Source organism: Brachycentrus maculatus, unplaced genomic scaffold, assembly GCF_059751285.1.
Source record: "Brachycentrus maculatus isolate JH-2025_06_01 unplaced genomic scaffold, ASM5975128v1 h1tg000483l, whole genome shotgun sequence".
Classification (NCBI taxonomy): domain Eukaryota; kingdom Metazoa; phylum Arthropoda; class Insecta; order Trichoptera; family Brachycentridae; genus Brachycentrus; species Brachycentrus maculatus.
Genome location: NW_028281230.1, coordinates 83,308 through 103,204, shown reverse-complemented (window position 1 = coordinate 103,204; position 19,897 = coordinate 83,308). Strand labels below are relative to the sequence as shown.

General features: G+C 32.3%; 1 protein-coding gene across 2 annotated transcripts; it reads right to left on the bottom strand.

Annotated features, from left to right (window-relative positions):
• Positions 1-7,986: 7,986 nt before the first annotated feature.
• On the bottom strand, positions 7,987-18,284 carry LOC148302056 (uncharacterized). Of its 2 annotated transcripts, none has more exons than XM_088272206.1 (5): positions 17,539-18,284; positions 13,324-13,474; positions 11,955-12,389; positions 11,363-11,482; positions 7,987-9,817 (listed from the first exon to the last, which is right to left on the bottom strand). In XM_088272206.1, exons 1-5 carry the CDS (start codon positions 17,966-17,968, stop codon positions 9,727-9,729), a joined length of 1,227 nt encoding a protein of 408 aa, XP_088128332.1. In that variant the 5' UTR covers positions 17,969-18,284; the 3' UTR covers positions 7,987-9,726. The 2 variants fall into 2 exon arrangements, with proteins under 2 accessions (XP_088128332.1, XP_088128333.1); XM_088272207.1 differs by having other exon boundaries at positions 7,987-8,906.
• Positions 18,285-19,897: the final 1,613 nt, after the last annotated feature.

Here is a 19,897-nt window from a genome sequence, read left to right as displayed (position 1 = left end):
GTTTCTTGTATTTTATTAGAAAAAATTATAAAATACAGTAATATGTTTACAAATAACTATTTTTAAAAATATATTCATATTAGTACTACATATACCGACAGTATGAATACCTGCCCTAATATTTTATTCTTAAGACTAGCAAGTGCGTTAGTTAAGTTGGCGAGCCTGCGCGGCGCGCTCTCATAGTCTGTGCACGCGATCTCAAGTATTTAGACACGATTTTCGATACTACATGAGTACTACTAACTGATCACACAAGCCACAATCAGTACAAAATCAGACATACTCCCAAAAAAACAATAAAAATACTTCCCGCAAATGTAAAGGATCCAAGACCACTATACTATATATACAAGTTACAAAAATTAATACGATATGAATGTTTAATAATGAGCAGAATGGTGAACGTAACGCAAGTGTATAAAGTGATCTCTTAAGCTAGCCTAATGCCAGGTCGTAATCCCTGGGATGCTCGGACTTCCATTATCTTTCATAAAAAAGGAAAGAATGATACAATGTTTGAAGAATGATACATTTAAATTGACATCTCATTCGTAGGGTGAATAACCCAGTTTCCGATATAATAAATAATATTACTTATTTATTGTTTTACAAAAATGGTAATAATATTAGTATTTAACCACTTACTGAGATTTTTATGTCTACCGGTTTCGCGACGTACCCGTCTCCTGGGATACTCAGACTTCTATCATACAAAAAAATGACAGATATTTCATCTGAAGTTGAGAGATTTTAAAATATAGAAAAATAGGCTTTTTCGGATTTTTTCGCATCAATTTAAAGAAAAAGACTTACAATCGGTATCAGGTACACTAACTAAATTACGTGGGCAGACTTGATGATTTTTACTATTCGTACCATTTATGGTACGAGATTTACCGTTTTTCTACCCCTGCTCATATAGCTGGTAGCACAGAAGAAAAGCTAATAATCCCAGGTTTTATAGACTATTTCTAGTCAGAGTGATTTATGAATACACTGTGTACTCAACAGACTAGACATGATATACATAAGTATAAAACAGGTTATATGTAGATGTTATATTAAACTAAATATGCTCGAATTCACAAAATTGCTAAAAATCAAACGTCATAACGAAAAGATTATAAAAAAATATTAACCCGACAATATTAAATTCTCCCTTTGGTTATATAAAAAAAAAACAATATTTTCCCTAATAAGTGTTAAGGTACAATTTTTTTTTTTTCAGTCTGATATTTATTCAATATTACCCTGGACTGGTACCTGAAGCAGAGGGCTGATCACCATTCCTTTATATGTTGACGATCAAGATAACACTGCGTTTATATGATGCAGTGGCCTATGCACCATCGGGTGTGGATGAGGGTTCGAAGAATATATATATATATATATATATATATATATATATATATATATATATATATATATATATATATATATATATATATATATATATATATATATATATATATATATATATATATATATACATATATATATATATATATGTGTATATATATATATATATATATATATAGATCTTAAATCCCCTAAAGTTATTCACCGATTACCATGAAATTTTGTCAAATGGTTGTATTTTAATAAGCGCATGTTTTTGTATGCCCTTTCTTTCTTTTCCGTTTAACCAGACTGAGTCATAGCAAAGCGTGCCCAAATACTGCTAGCAGTTAATAAAAAATCAATAAACTGTCAGGCCACTTTATTAAGAGCAAGGTATCTCTCTAAACTTTACAGAGTTAAAATGGAATTTCTCGTTAATTTAACGAAATTTCATTTTGATAAAGAATATTATTCGAGTCCTTGGAAGAATTTCGTTTGATGTTTTCTTTTACGAAACTCAGGAATGGCTTAATTAAAATAAATATTTTGCAAAGCAATTAAAATTTTGTTGTTAGGACGAAAGATTAATATTTTCATTAAAAAAAATTGCAAAGGGTTTTGATCAATATTTAAAGGCTAGAACTCGAGGTATATTTTTATATAAATGTTGTTTTTTCATAGAATTTAAAGACCCTTACAAACTCCGATAAAGACAATCCTTCCAAACACAACTGAACGGTAAGATCTTCTTCTTTTCCTTCTTCTTCTTCTTCTTCTTCTTCTTCTTCTGTAGCTTTCTGTCTTCCACTCCTGGATATAGGGCTCTTCCATATCCTTCCAAAAAAAAATCGGACGGTCGCTAAATTATTTTATACAATTATGATAACATTATAAAATATGAAGTTTCATTTCATTATTTTTAACATCTCATCATAGGTGAAGAATAATATGGAAATCTGGGCATTTACAAGGCTTACGACCGTTATAGGCTGGTTTAAGTGATCAGTTTACACACGTGTCAAAAATAATGTAAAAAATAACTTCTTATTAGAGATAATCCAGATTTGTGAACAAGTATGTGGACACACTTAAAATGTCGTAGGTTTCGCTTCTAACACGTGTACGATGCTGCATGTTGATTTTTTATTGATTTTTCGATCCCCCTCCCTCTTCATCCTTCAACGTCCCAAGGGCACAATAGGATCACTCGGGAGGAATATCTATAATCAACCCGTAAAGGATTGTGTAAGACTCGTTTTGTGTTAATAACTGTCGATGTAATCAACATTATCATCTATCATTTTCTTTTGCAAAATTCGCCTTTGTAAAAACGTTGTTTTCGTAAGTTGGTAACGAGTGACGTCACATAAACGAATCCACTCTACCACTATTACAGCTCTATAAAGCCGATACATAAAGGGATACGCCCCATAACACACTCGATGTCGTAAAATTCGATGACGTATAGCGGTGTCCGTTTTTCGTTTAATTAAAATATCTAAAGTTAAAACCTTAATATCTCCCTTACTTCTCTACAGATTTCAATTAGAATGTTACCGATAGTCTTGTGATTTTTTCATATTAATAATAACACACCATGAGAATGATCTATTCTAAAATTTTGACTTAGCTTCACATAACTTTACGTAAAATGCATCGAAACATGCGTCACAATAGATTTTATGAAATAGTGGCATTTACTAAGTAAAAATTACATTTAAAAAAATTTATTACTTTCAGTACGTAGTTAAAATGTTAACATCTGTGTGTAATCGATGGGGTCAAAAGAACTGAACAGCATTATTTGGTCTATTTCGGCGGTCGGGGAACTTTTTTAACCATTACCATAAAATATTTTCATATTTTTGTATTAGTCGATATTACCCCCCCCCCCCCTCATTTTGAAAAGAAGACAATCAATGCATATTTTAAATAAAAATTATTTGTTTAATTAATTTACACGGAAAATAAAAAAGGTACCTACATGAAAATAGTAAGTATGTAATAGGCAAACAAAAAATTCTCAAATTGGATAAAACTAAAATTCAGGTTTTCAGGTTTCCTTTTCAGTTTTTGGAGAAATGATGATGATACAATTACTTCGAAATTATGTTTTTTTTATACATAAGAGCAATTTGAATACAGTCTTCGGCATTTAATCGATTTCTGTTCTTTGTTATGTTCATAGGGTAGAAAATCCAAAAAGTGTTACAAAGGTAGGATGTTGCAAATGGCAGCAACATTTTTGCCGCCTCCTCATGAGAATTTTTTAAAGCCTTCGCATCTTTTGACTACCAAAAAGACGACAGATTTGCTTTTCTTACAAATAAAAATTTTCTTGAATGTTTTTCGCAGATACATTGTGGCACATTTTATAAACTTTATAAAATAAAACAACTTTGTTTTGACCACTTTTTATTGGTACACTTTATCCAACCGGTTTCGACAAGAACCTTATCATCACAAGGGTTTATATACTAGATTCTAAAACACTGAAATACTCATAGTTAGGTTATAGTTAATTACCTTTCCCTTACGATACCAAAAACTTCCACGCACTCCGTACACTATATGAAAATATGATTTTAAAAACGGGAAAATACTCCTAAATGTTGCTTTATTGTGCATTGCGCAGCGAATACGTCAACTCCGGATGACAACCGGTTGGATAAAGTTTACCAATAAAAAGTGGTTAAAACAAAGTTGTTTTATTTTATAAAGTTAATAAAAATTTCCTTACTACCCCAAAAAATCTTTTTTATCCCATTTGGGGTAATTTACCCCGGTTCCCCGACCGCTGGTCTATTCAAACATATTATTTCCAATTCAATAGGAAATACGACCATTGGCCGAACCTCGATAAACACTTAAATAATAATAATTCCAATACTTTGTTCACCGATTTGGTTCACCAATAACATATTTATATTCTACAAATATTGATAAAGTCGGATAAACCGCCATATTGTTTGTACATAGCGTATTCCTAAATCAATACAATGACATCATAATGGTTATAGTATTTTGTGTGCGTATCTGTGCTTTGAAAACGTCGTGTCTCCAAGGGAAAACTGGCATCATTATCACTAACTAATCATAGGCAGAGAGAATAGAACGCCATGTCTTTCTGACATTGCAAACATTCTTCGCTTCTTCCACATTCATTCATCTCCTAATACATACTCGCCAATTATTTCGACTCCTGACCCGGCCGCCTTTTCTATATAAACCTAATACAATATAAACCCGATAATAGCGAAAATGGATAATAACTAAAAGATACATAAAGTACGGCATAAAAACATTTTCTTTTGGCTTTCCTGCACTTTTCACAACACTTCCAAAGTAGAATGTAGCTAGCAGAATGCAGTCACCAATATTAAGGGGGGTACTCTATTTCAGAAAGCGATCAGACGTGTCTCTACGGTCAATTTTTTAGAACATATATTTTTACCATTTTCTTTAACTCCTTACCTTTCAGTAACCCTTTTTTTTCAATCCATACATTTATTTCGAAGAAAAAAAATTGTAATACAAAAATGGTGTTTTAAGAAAATGATTCAATTGCGTCAAATCTTCTTCTTCTTCAAACCCTTATCCGCAAAGTGCATAGGGCACTGAATCATATAAACGCAGTGTTATCTTGATCGTTGACACATGAAGGAAAGGTGATCAGCCCACCGCTTCAGGTACCAGTCCAGAATAATATTAGAGTGAAAAATTACTTTTATTTATTTGACCCTCCCTTTTCCTGGGAACCGAACCTGGGACCTCTAGTACGGTAGCCGAGCGTGTTGACCATTACACTACGAAGGCAGACAGTACACTACGTCAAATGTTACCTGGGTTCAAAGAAAATTTTAGTTAAGGGCTATTTATTTCTTAAGAGACAGTAACACCGACAGTAGTAGATACTAGATTTAAGTAAAAATCTATAAATTCTATTAGCAATTTAAGTTTTACACTGACATTTCTTGATGAAACTGCATTGTAAAGAATAAAATAGCAACTTTGTAATTTTTTCCACAAGAATTTTATTTGACCAGCAACTGAGTTTCGTCGTAACCGACATCATCACTGGTCTGTTATTTTATTCATATTACTTTTTGACATCTCATCAAAGATGAAGAAGAACATGGAAGTCTGGGCATTTACGGGGCTGACGATCGTCATAGGCTGGTTTAAGTGACCACTTTACACACGTGTAACATTCACCAATTCTACCCATTATTGAAAACACACTACTCAAGTTCTTGGAAGTTCTATATATATGAACCAATTCCGAAACGCTGTTCTTGAATCATTAGAACTTCACTAGAGACATCTATTGGTGAGATGAAAATAAGCTATTTACTAAGCAGAAACTCTTTTATTAGTATGAGTTCCGAATCCTGGATTATAATCACATACATGAGAAACACCAGAAAATGTCATTTTCATTTTTATTACTTCAGCTTACATATAATTTGATCAGTTAATTTATTTACAACATTTTTAGTGTGTTCAAATACTTATGAAAAATAACTCCTATAATTGGAGATGATTCAGATTTGTGAACAAGTATTTGGACACACTCAAAATGTTGTTATTTTATTCTTTGGTAGATACGTTACTTTTCTTCTAAACTCGTTTTGTAGTTACGTTTTGTGTTAGCTACCAACCCATTGATTAGCAAACAGCAAACCGAATAATTGAGCCTTAGTCTATTATTTACGTGTTCGTTTGCCTTTTTAATCCGCTGAAATATATCTCCCGACAGACTAACAAACTCGCGCATTTTTCCGCCGTGGCCGGAAGGAAGTCTTCTTTCAGCCGATAAGCGGTGATCGAGCGACAAGACCCCGCTTCCGGTACAGTTCCCAACGTGCGCTCTATCCACGCCCCTATCTCTAGCTACTGAACTGCGAAGCCTTCGTATTCGGACATATAACCTTTGATTTTAATTATCTTTAATTTGTTGTCTTGTTAGTCCATATATCCAGCGGAATCTATGTAAGTATCCTAGGGATCAAATCCGGTGCGTCAAAATTGGTAAAAATAGGTCAGAAATACGTTATTTTAGACATATTTGTAAACTATTTTTACCAATATTTTTGTTTTATATTCAAAATAGGTACGATTTTATCATTATTAGTGATTTTACACTCTAATATATATATATATATATATATATATATATATATATATATATATATATATATATATATATATATATATATATATATATATATATATATATATATATATATATATATATATATATATATATATATATATATATATATATATATATATATATATATATATATATATATATATATATATATATATATATATATATATATATATATATATATATATATATATATATATATACATATATATTGAATCCGAAAACCGAATTAACTAATGATTTCTTTTTAACCGCCCTACACATACGAACGTACGTGATACGCGCGGTTTTTCTTCACCATTCCACGCTAACCCGTATGACCTACGCGCACGAGAAAAGATATCTGTTGCAAAAATATTTAATGCGTACCGGATACACTGACGAAGTTTTGTCAGGTTTTATACCTGACAATATCTTGTGACAACAAACGTTGTGATTTTTTTGCCTGTTTATAAAAAAATCTGAAAATAACCCGCGAGGGTGGTTAAGTCGTGTTTTATATCGATCACCATGGCTCATTCTCACCCCCTTTATCCAACACTCATCCAGCTGGAATAATCATATTCTCTAATAAATTACGGGCCCTCTAGAGCAACCCTCAATGTAAACGCAGCTGGCCTCGTTAAACATGACGAGATCGCCAATGGTAGTTTATGTCCGTGCGTATCTGCGCAATACTTTAAATTGTCTCTAGTGTATTTGCTTTATATTGGTCGATTCAGAGTTATGAATTTAATTCGTGAAAATTTTTTTTATTGGAGTTTATTTTGACTGTCAAAATGTAAATGTAAGGTTGTTTACATCTTTGTAAAAAAAATAAAAGTTTATTTTTATTGTAATTTTTTTGTAAAACATTTGAAATTTACTTTAAACTCAGTTTTAAATTTTTATGTAAGAATAAAACTTATATATATTTTATATATTTTTAAAACTTCAAAAATTATTATATTGTATTTTCTTATTTGAGAACATTAAATAATTTTTAAAAAAGTTTAAAAAAACACATGATTAATAAAACCATAAATATGCCAATAATGTTAGGATTGAATTATATGTATGTAAATGGTTGAAACATTCTCTACTTTTACAAAAATTTACAAAATTCCAAACAATCAGTGATTTCATTTACATTTTTAATTTACTAAAAAATATATATGAAACACTAAATAATTATGTTGGCAACATTTAACACAATTCAATATTTTTCCCGAGATACCTGGGATGTTTAGAAATTCGCATAGGGCACTGCATCATATAAACGGAGTGTTATTTTGATTGTTACTTACATGAAGGCAAAGTGATCACCGTTGCGCTTCAGGTATCAGTCCAGGGTAATATTGAATATATATTAGTTATGAAAGGATACAGTGTAGATAAATAAAAATAAAACAGTTTCTTAAATATTGAAAATATATTTTATTCAATTAATTTATACATACATCAATTATAATGATAAATCACATGTTTAATTAATTTTAAGATGATATGTTGTAAAAATAGTTATACCATATAAATTTAAAAAATATCATTGAATATCATATCTGTAAGCAACTCTAAAAAGTTAAATTTCAAATGTAGTTTTTTTAACCACCCTACTGATACGAACGTACGTGATGTGTCCGTTATATTATCGCCTGAAAACAACAAGCCATATCCCGTACGTCATATGTCAAACTGTTCCTACTCGCCATATGATACAAATATGCCATACAGAGCATTAAGTCTTTCAACACCAACAATCTCTGGTTACCTCATTTGCGGAATATGAGATGATGTTGATTGATATATCACATTTGATACTAAATATATTTGTGAAAATATTCAATACAATATTACAGACATGTTGAGAACCTATGACTCGCAAAGGATATGAAAAGGGTCATAAATGGGTCTTTAGTTTAAAAAAAATAATCCAGTGTATTGTAAATATGTAAGTATTGTCTTTGATTATTATGAACAAAAAAAGCCGATGATTTTTGCATACTTTTTTAATAATAACCCTAAGGTATCCATATCCTCAAAACATACATAATATTTAACAAACTTATCGAGAAAAATTAACAATATTAATAAATTAAACCACTAGAACAAATAATGGCCCACTCCAGGATTTGGGCCCCGTTACATTTGACATAAATCAAGTACTTATCAATTCAGACTCCAAAATTCACTCTGTGTGAGTAGCAAAAATATCATTATTAACAAAGTAAACTGTTTATAAAATTTAATATAACATTTGGCAGTACAGTCTTTTAATAAAACAATCACAATTCAACAATGAACTCCGTGTGAAACATTCGGTATTATAATTTCTTCATGCAAATTTTGCTGACACGCTCTTCCAAGAAAACCAATTAATAACTTCTATGCTTCTTATACATGTACATAACTGCTGGAACAGATAGACGGAATACAAATTCACTTACATATCTCAAAACTTATAAAAAAAATCGTTAGAAAGTAGAGTTATTATGGTAGGGACTGACCAGAGCATTTTGTCGTAAAGTAACATTGTAACATCGCTCGCAGCGAGCGCTCCGACAATGGATGGAGCGCTCGGCTCGCTATACTGACCATACGAATGCTCGCATCGTAACGTGTTACGTTACGACGAAATGACTCTGGTCAGCCCCCACCATTAGAGAGCATCCCAGCATTTACACAGATTTTGTAAGTCTAAGAAATATATTTCACTCATATCCAAATAAAGAAAAAGAATACTTTTTATTAGGGGAATAAAAATTAGGTTTCTTTTATTAAATAAACCTTTCCTTACGAGTGATATGTATTTAGTACACTTCGACTCTAATAACGATAATAAAGATATAAAATATAATTAATACGGGCATAGGATTTTTGTATTCTTCCATAATACAATTACGTGTTACATAAAAGTATTTTAAAATAAAGTTATTTATTGGCAGCGAAGGAAATAATTAATTTGAAAAAAACAGGGATAGAATCATCAATACACAAATGTTTCTCAGTGTGTGCGTGCGTGACGTGTTTTGTGTACACGCGCACGCGGTTTGATCCTGTTTCCACCGATCTCCGTATTCAAATAACATTTTCATATGGTGTACAAAATACATGTAAGGGAAAGGTTAATGGTTGCTGTATAGTCACCAAGATGGCATCATAACTGCTCGACACAACTGTCCTGCTGACATAGTTCCATCAGCTCATTGATGACTTGCTATCACCTTGTCTCAATGCATTTGATGAATTTTAGTCAGTGGTTGATTGTGAAGATAATCATAGGTGACCAGAGAAAAAGAAGATTTTGGGAAAGCGGAACACCTACAAGATGTAAGCTCAGTAACTGCAAATCGCCCACGTACTGTACACATCTCACTAGTTTGTTGAGAGGCGGGCCATTGACGATACAGTACTGACAAGTATATCGTGGGTATACTGGCAAAAAACGTTAAAATCCCCGTTTGAATAATCCCTGAATAAAATACCCGATATTAAACTTTAAGTTGAATTTACTTTTAAAAACACATTTATGACATTTCAAACCATTTACTGTATTTTGCCAGTTTATAGAACGTTAAAAACATTAATATGCATCATTAAGTCGAAATTGCAAATTTTCGAGTTAACAATATTTTACAGTATTCCCACAATATGTTACTGTATAAAACTCCAATAAAGAGATCTGAACAAGTTAAGGCGTTTCTGATTCAGTCTTGGTGTGATAAATGTACAACTTTTAAGAACCCCGAAGACTAAAATCAGTCAATCAACATTTCAGAATTCACTGCTATTTTCTACATAAAACCACTTTAATCACTAGTTTAGATATACACAACCTATGTTTATCTAAACTAGTGATAAAATAATATTTTAAAACTTATTAATATGCCTTATTGTATTGCTTTATCTGTTGGTCCTAATGTTTGTTCTACGTTTGCTATTTGTAGGTTATATAAACAGGCAATTTTGGAGCTCCTTTTTTCTGGTCTCTTTCAGCAAATGGATCTACATTTGAGAAAAACAATGCCAGATCTTCAGATAAGCTGAGGCCTTCCCACATGTTTTCTTATGATAATTTCATAACTTTTAAATATTTATCAATGCTGCATCCCTCAGAATCTACCTGATTTACTAAATTTCCTATTGTGTCGGAGCAAAAAAGTATTGTACGAGATTTTCCATAAATATCTAAAACGTGGTAAAGCTATTAGAAGTTTCTGAAATAATATTCCTAGCCATCATTCTGCAATTGTTCTGTATCCCATAAAACACGGTTTAACACAAAACAAAATAGATTATTCTATAGGAGTATGTTATATGCTCTACATAACATACTTTTTCTTCTAGCCTTATTCACACCCAATGGCATAAGGCACATAAGGCACAGGTGGAGCATAAGACACTTTCATATGGACAGTGTTTTTTTGATCGCTAATTACATGAAGGTTAGTTAAGTGATCAACCATGTGCTTCAGGGCCAGTACTAGGGTTATAAATAAATATTTCAATGAAAAATCACCGATATTTATTTAAACTCCCCTAAGAATCACATTCGGGACCACCAGCACTTTAGCCAAATGCGCTAACCACTACCTACGGAGGCAGACATACTATTTCCTAAAAATTTTTAGATATGAAATTAGTTTTTTAAATATTAAGTGGGTTTTAACACAAATTAATGTAAAGTAGGCAAAATTAAGATATGTCCTTTCGGAATACAAATGACATTGTGTGCGTAATAACAACCTGTAAGTATACGCATAACATCTTAAATAATATATTAAATCACACTTCCATCATCGCATTAACTTTCAACATTAAATTTCAACCATTATAGCTAGAAAGTACACAAGATAAACATTTTACATTTGCGTCCACTTGAATGGTGATATTCTATTGGCTTTCCTCCACTTCTCACAACACTTTCCGGAGCAGAATGTAGCAGTCACCAATATGTCCACAGGCCCTTCTGAAGTTGTAGCTGATCTAAAAATATCATAACATAATAATACATCTCAAGTTCTATAAAACAACCTTGTTGAAATAGTTTTATTGACAACATTTTGAGTATGTCTAAATACTTGTTCACAAATCTGGATTTTCTCCAATTATGGGAGTTATTTTTCATATAATTTTTAACTTCTCATTATAGAATAAAATTATTTAAAAAATAACTCCCATACTTTGAGATAATCCCGATTTGTGAGTATTTGGACACAATCAAAATGTTGTACTGCAACAAGGAAATGGCAATGATGGAAACGGCATGAGCCAATGCCGTTTCTATCTTACTTTCCTATCAACACAATATGAAGTTATGTAAGTAAATGACGTGACAAATATTTTCTTTTTAATTTTTAAATTGTGTAAATATGAATTCACATAGATCAAAATCGCGTAAGTAGAGTACTTACTGTATCTGCAAAAAACATTTGAGATATCGTCGATAATTCCTTACCTGCTGGTTACATCCAGTATGGTGCTTTGAAACAGCGGAGACTTGCAGGTGTAGAACTCGCAGACCGAAGTCGGTCCGTTGGCCAGCTCGTCTCTGATGCAGGCGGGCAGCACTTCCCCGAACACGCTCTTTATCCTGTTGTTGTTGTCGTCCATGTCCCGCAGGCTGAGCGCCTCGGCGGCCATCTTCTCCAGGCGGTGCGGCTCTATGGGGCCGAGGTTGTTGTTCAGTATGTCGGCGGCCACATTGTGCACGAGCGTGTGGCACCTGCGCAGGCCCAGCTCGTATAGGGTGGGCGGCGACAGGACGGGGTACTTCTGGACGTCGCAGTACTGTTCCGGCAACACTATCTCCGTATCGGGTATCACAAAGTTATTGGTCACTAGAATCTTATTCCGCATTTCTTGTTTGTACTCGTAAGGATACCCAAAACATCTGGAAAAAATCATACAAATGCGTTAACATATGCGGGTATGTATGAGGAGATGCATGAATGAAGAAATGGCAAATAATGTTCACAAAGTGGTGTGGCGTCCTATTCTTTCTGCTAACTCCTGCGGAAAAGCAGCGTGACGGTTAGTTAGTTAAGTGTATAGTAGAAACTAGCTGCAAAAAAGTTGACGGGATCAACTCCTCCAAGCTGCCGCAGTTTGTCAACCTGTAGATTGAATATGAAAATCTTGCTCGACCGCAAGTCGACTGCAGCTGTTGATTACGACGTTCTATAAACTTTTGTTCGACGTTCATTCGTTTAGGACGGGTGTTTTTACGCCTGCGGACCGCTGGCAATGGGATTTGATAATTATGCATATATAGTAAAGGCGCAAAGAGATTGGTACATAATATTCATATAAAAACATTAAATATGTACCTAATTCCTTCTTTTCTACTTTGAAATGAGGCCGGCGCAGAAGGTAAAAATACCCTTCCCGTCCTTAAGCATCAATCGACCGAACGGGTAGAAATACCTTTCCCATCCGAAGTGTGTTAAGATGATATTTTCATGGATTCAGTGATAAAATTTCAAGATTTACAATGTATTGTATGGAAGTGAAGCATTAAGTTGGCAAAAGAAAGATAAAAGTTAACCTAATGCAGTTGAAATGCAATCTCAGTGCAGCAAAACCATGTATGATAAATGTTCGAATGGTGATCCACATAAGGAAAGAATGCAAGGTTGAGATAAACATTATCGATAAAATTATGAAAGATGTGTTGAGATGATTTGGGTATGTTAATCAAATGAGGCAAATTAATGAGGCGAATGTGGTTGGTACTAGAAGCAAAGTAAGAGTGACTAAGAAATTGACAAAACAAAATAGAATTAGCAGACTGCACATTTTATTTTTAAAAAAATATGTTAACGTACCCGATATTCTGTGCTCTAACCTGCTGATCTCTCAGCATATGAAGCCAGAGAGAGAAGGGAATGTGCTGTAGTGGCTTGTTTCTCCAGAATCTAAATTCTGCAGCATAATAATTGGACACTGGCCTTTGTGGAAGCCAAGTTAGCTGGTTATCTGGAATAGGAACAAAAACTCTTTATATTCATGTATAACAGCCAATCTAAGGACTCTCCACGAGAGAAAGAAAAAGGGGTTTTTCCTACTTTGGGTTTAGCATAGAGTTGAAGAAAAGCTGACATGAGGATGTTATAATACAAGAAAACTATACAAAACTGTTTGAATTTTCATTAAAAAAAAAAAATTAAACTATGCATTTACTCAATTTTTACAGGTCATGGAGCATTTCGAGAATACCTTTCCCATTTTAAAATTAGACAAAACTCAACTTGTGAATGTGATGAGACGTCATCACGAGATGTCCCTCATTTAGTGTGGGTATGTCCATTTTTTTTTAAAGAAAGGTAATTGGAAACAGAATGTGCAAAAGAAGGTATGATAAAAATTGATCAGGCAATACGACATAAAGATCTATCAGATTTTATACAATTCCATTGTGTCTATTGTATTGTTGTATCTTTTGTATTGTTTTTAAGAATTAACCTTATTTATTTATTATTTACTATACACATCCACTATCATTTTTAAGATATATTCATACATCACGGGGGTGGACAAGGATAAATCTGTCAAATATGCCTCGCTGTAATACGGTACAGTGAAACCTCTACCCATCATTTTTAAAGGCACCTATTGAAATAAACTAGGAATGCGGGATTAAGAAGTTAATACACAAGGAGATACTATCGAGTAAAGATACCGTCCTCCCAATTTGCATAACCATTGGTAGGTTAAAATTCTAAGAAGAATACAAGTTTAAGATGTAAATAAATGTATTTCTTTTTTAAAAAATACAAAGCTGAACAGAACCAAGATAATATTAAAGTTTATTGCATTTTAAATAACCTGCGATCGACATTTGTTTTTACTGTTTTATTTTCGTAAGTCAACAGTTTATTTTCAGCTTTGCAAATAATATTTTTTTCAGCATCAGTTATTGAATGTGCGTAGAAGAAAGTTTTCAATGAAAGAGTGTGCATGCTTCTGAAAATGAAGGTACAGGCACAGGCTCTTCTTCATTAATATTGACCTCTCCTACTGTATCTGTCAACCTTGTATCACACAAGCTTTTGTAAGGTTCTACCCCACATGTTGAAATATTGTCATCGAATGTAACAAAATTGAGAAGAATGTGAAAAACAGGCAAAATATATCAAATATGCAGCGTAATTCAAACGATGAATGTGGTAAAATGGTGATAGAGAAATGATTGATGCGATCTATTTTTGTATGAAATGAATTCGGGGTAGAAGAAATAAACGACACATCCGGGAAAACGATTATTCGAGGAACGATAGATAGAGGTTTCCATTACATTTTAAAAAATGATTTCTTATGTGAAATATTCCCAGTAGCTGGTGGTAGTATTAGAAAATATAGATCAAGACATCAGAATGCCGTTATAATGGTCTATCATAAACAGGAAGAAATAAACTGGATATTGCAATGAACATTGTATGCAGGTAACCGTTTCCATTTCCTATTGATAATATGACACAAATAGATGTAACATTCAATCCAAGTTCAGTTTTCAAGCCCTCATACGCTCACTGCCAATGTTGAGGTCAATGCTAAGATAACTATGTACTTGGAATTATGCCATATTATGACAAATGAAAAATTCAATCTAACACATACATAATAATACATTTGTATTTTTATATATTGGGGGGAAAAAAATACTGCAATGTATTGTGTGAACGATGCCTCGTAATATTTATTTATTTTTATATAGAACAGCTAACGCCTTTAACATAATACATATATACAGTATCTAATATAAAAATACACTAATAGAGAAACAAAAAGTCTGAAATATAAAATAATAATAAAATAACAAATAGTAAGCACTGGTAAATACACGTCTACTTCAAACACTATCAGCGAGCAGCGAGAAAGAGTGAAACACAACGTTTAAATATCCGTAACGTAATGGTTAGACAATGGTTGTAATGAATAATTTTAATTATTAATTTAAGTTTTACTTAGTAAATACCACTATTTCTTGAAATCTGCGTTTCAGTGCATTCCGCATCATTTTGAAACACCGTATGAAAATGCAACCGCATACGGTGTTTGAAAACGATACGGAATGCATCGAAACATGTCGCTCACTCCTTTTAGGAACGTCATAAATTAAAATTCGTCAATTTTCAGTTGTGCATGTTATCGGAATGCCTAGAAAATGTACTATATCCCAGCCAAAGCGGCATATTTTAAACTTAATATTTACTTGCTACAGGGCAGAAAGTGTTGTTTTTGCATTTTGAAGAAGAGGTATTGTTTAATTATTTTTTTAAATAAAATAAATATTTTTCAAATGGAGAAAAAACCTTCAGGTTTCATCTCAAAAGATCTGTTGCACAGTAAAAAGATTAATAAGTGGCTTGATATTTATTTTTAATGCATTGCATTATATTTTTAAACTTTGAAAACGTTCTCCTGAAAAATCAAGTTTTTTTTATTTATGATGTTCTTGAAAGGAATGAGCGATGCGTCACCGTAGACTTTAATAGTGGTATATACTAAGTAAAACGTAAATTAAGAATGGATACATTTTACCACAAAGTGACTGGCGAGTCAATTAATGAATAATTTCAACTCCGAAAGAATATTATCCCTTGTGCATAACTTCATGTTGGTAGTACATTAGCAATAATATTGAACCTTTTTGTTCCCACCGTATGCACCAGCCAATCATTTGTACCGCTGCTTTACAGAACTCAAGGTTTAATATAGAAATTGGATAAATTATTATTTTTAACAAGTAACAATGTCAATTGTGATGATTTTTCTGTATTCCGGGTAATTCATGTAAAAAGATTATTCCATTTTATCTCTCTTACTTTTTTGACAGACTTCAATAACAATACAGTAAGTCCTCTACTTAGGTGATTAATTCATTCTAAAGGTTTTCGCGTAAGTTGAAAAAAATCATGTGAGTCAAAAAAAATATTTGTGATATTTTAATATATCGTAGTCATACAGGAGAAAGTGACCAAGCTAACTAAAACTAACAAAACGTAAAATGTTCATGGGGGCCATTTATGTCACTTTTGCCTGGCTAGAAAATAAACATCAATGCAGTTAGTCATTTTTAACAAGTCAATATATTATGCTTCCAAAAATCCTCTAGGATTACTTTAGAGCAATATTAAGCTAGTAAGATATCAAATAGTCAATGATCATGTTTTTGTAAAAAATGCACTTGGTCACTTTCTCCTATATGACTACGATATGATATGTACTAATAGTTTCAAAGAATATGTAATAATAGTTTTCTTTAAAAGTAAAGACTTTTTGGGTTAATATATTTTTTTTAGTCTTTTTCAATGAAAACGTGGAAATAATCCCAAACGCAACAAACACGTAACTAACAAAGAAGAAATCTAAGTTACTACTTAGTCCTTGATCACATCCTATAGACAGCAAAGGCGGAGAGGGGGGGTCAGTGCCTTTTCTTTCTTTCTTTCTCTCACTATCTCATCAAAACAATAGTTTATGTAAACACATGAATTGAGAAAAAAAAAAACTTTAAAAAAAATTTAAATTTAAATCTTCATATCGTTGAATGAAGTATTAATATACAAAAACAGTTTTATTGGTAATTCTGAATAGGAATAATTAGTTCTTCAAATAATTCAATTACTTTCTATTGAAAATAAGTTTATATTTTTGATTTTTACAGGCTTTGAATGATAAGACGTTAATAAAGTATTTTTAGTATTAATCACATACTGAAAAACGTTAGCAGCTAATTAATGAAATGAAATACTGAAAGATGACAAAACTTGTTGCACCTGAGAAGGCCACATGTACATTTTTTATGGTTTTTAATGTAAATATACACCAAAAACAAAGAGTATAATATTTCAAAAGAATCGTAATGATTGTAAAAAAAAAAACAGACTGCAAATAAATAAAAAGTATGTCTTATAAAAATCAAAATAAATAAAAATAAGGAATGTAATCACTGCGATCTACTTTTTGTTTACATTTACAAACATCACTGTCAAAGTTATAATAGCAAATTCATGACAAAACAAAACAAAAATAATTACCACAAACAGAAAGGTATCTCAATTTCTTCAACTTGTTAATACTCAAAGGAAGATGAACAATCACATTATCGTCCAAAATTAAACATTTTAGATTTTCGAGTTGCGAAATTTCTTCCGGCACAAACGTCAACAAGTTCCCGCTCAAATCTAACGACTTCAGCGACACCAACATTCCGATCTCCTTCGGCAAAACTTTTATGTCGTTCCCGCTAAGATACAAATTCTTCAAAATTTTAAACTGCCAAATATCCCGAGGAAACTCCGTTATAGAATTTTCTTTCAAATACACATCGGTAATAACATCACTTCGATTCTTCATAATCTCTTCCGGGAACTCTTTGAAGCCCCTATAATTCCAATGCAGCACGGCCATCATGTCGACAGGCACTCTGGAATGCCACGAGCAATTCTTATCACCGCAATAATCCATTATTTTCACCACTATCTCATCGTGTTTATTTTTTTAAATTTTCTGTCATATTAAACGGCAGATTCTGATGCGAACGTTTCTACTGACTAAATTATCTCGTACTATCTTGTATTCGTCGTTGAAAAACATGTTGAAACTGTTGGCATATCCCCAATATCTTGCCCAAGTCCCACTTTCCATAGGGTTATTTTTACTCGAAGCTTTTATGATTGGTGCGATATTTATTGTTAAGCGAGTTTTCACGATCACTACGAGTATACGATAACAAAAAGAAATCATTCATGACAGCCGAATTCAAATAACAAGCGCGTGTTTAATTTTCTAACACATCGCGAAAAAAGCGAATATCAAACAATTGATTTTTTCCGTAATGCGAAATTTAAATTTAGAATAGTGTACGGAGAGTTGATTATTTAACAATGTGTGTATTTAACGTTCCATGCGTATTTGAATAACATTAATCGTTGGTATTTATAAAATTTTTCAATAAAACCATCGGGAATTTAATAATATCATACTATTTTTAAAATATATTTTACCATATTCAATGAATTTTAAACGTTCCTGCCAGAATTTTACATTATACGAATGTTCCTCTATTTTAACCACTATTTGTAACCAATAGGTACATAGGTACATAGGGCACTGATTTCAGAGACTGTGATTTCTTGATCGTTAATTATGTTAAACCAAGGCGATCAGTAATAGAACTAGAGGTTTCCAGCACCTTAGTCACACGCTCTAACCACTAACTAAACTACGAATGCGGACAAACATTTAGGATCATAGATACATCCTCCATGTTTTTGTATCGATACCAATGATGAGGGCGCCATCCGTCATTGTTAGGCAGCGTAATAATTTACACGAATATATTAAAACGAAGTAATCTGCATTTTTATTGCCCTGCAGAAATTTTAATAGGTACTATAAAAAGGTATAGCAATATACGTTGGACTACAAAAGTGTTAAATTCAACAGGACAAACAAAATTTTACAGAAATTCAAAGACGAAGCTACAATTTGAAATTTTTATACTTGAAAAAGTATCAGGGTATGAAGTTTTGTTTCGTATTTTCATGAATTTAATTTAAAACGAAAGGTATTATATGCATCCATTGCTTCGGATTGTATGCACTGGAAAATAGTGGCATCCATCAGAAAACTGGTAGTCCAAAAGAGAGGCCTCAATACTAGACATAAATAGAGGCGGATGAACGTGTGGTCGTGAATTGAATCAACTTTATAATTTAAATATAACTTTGTTTTAAATCCACTATAATTTTTTAAAACAAAGTTATATTTTAATTTTAAAAATGGAAAATCACAAAGTTATTACTTCAAATATAAATTATATTTTGATTCAACTTTCTTTGTAAATAGAACTTCCCTGAATTTATTAGTACTAGGTACTTACCCATTTATACCATGACTCGTGAAATCATAAATTGATATCGTTGACATTGAATGGTGCGATGAAAAATGTGAATAAGTTATGTATTTACACATTTATATAATGCAAACATAGTAGCAGGATTTTACAATGTTGGAAAAATGCCAAATTACATTTTCAATTTAATTAGCTCGATCTGGTCGCCAATGAAAAGTACTAACCCAAGATAAGCCATCTAAAACTGCTAGACAGACTTACGACTTCACATAAGAAAACATATTCCGCATGTATCATGTATAAAAATGCTTGGTAAAGTTTGGACAAGTCTCTTCTTCATCCTGGCTACATCCCAGCTTGTTGTCTTTGTAGACTGCTGGGGTCAGCTCTCCTCGTCCTCAGGTTATATGTCCTTCTGTCCTGGATAACGTCACTTAGGCCATGCCTTCGAATCATGTTATCTTTCTGCTTCCCCCATGAATTCCTTGGTCTTCATCTAGATAAAGTTTGGACAAGTGATTATTCACTTATTTCGCGAT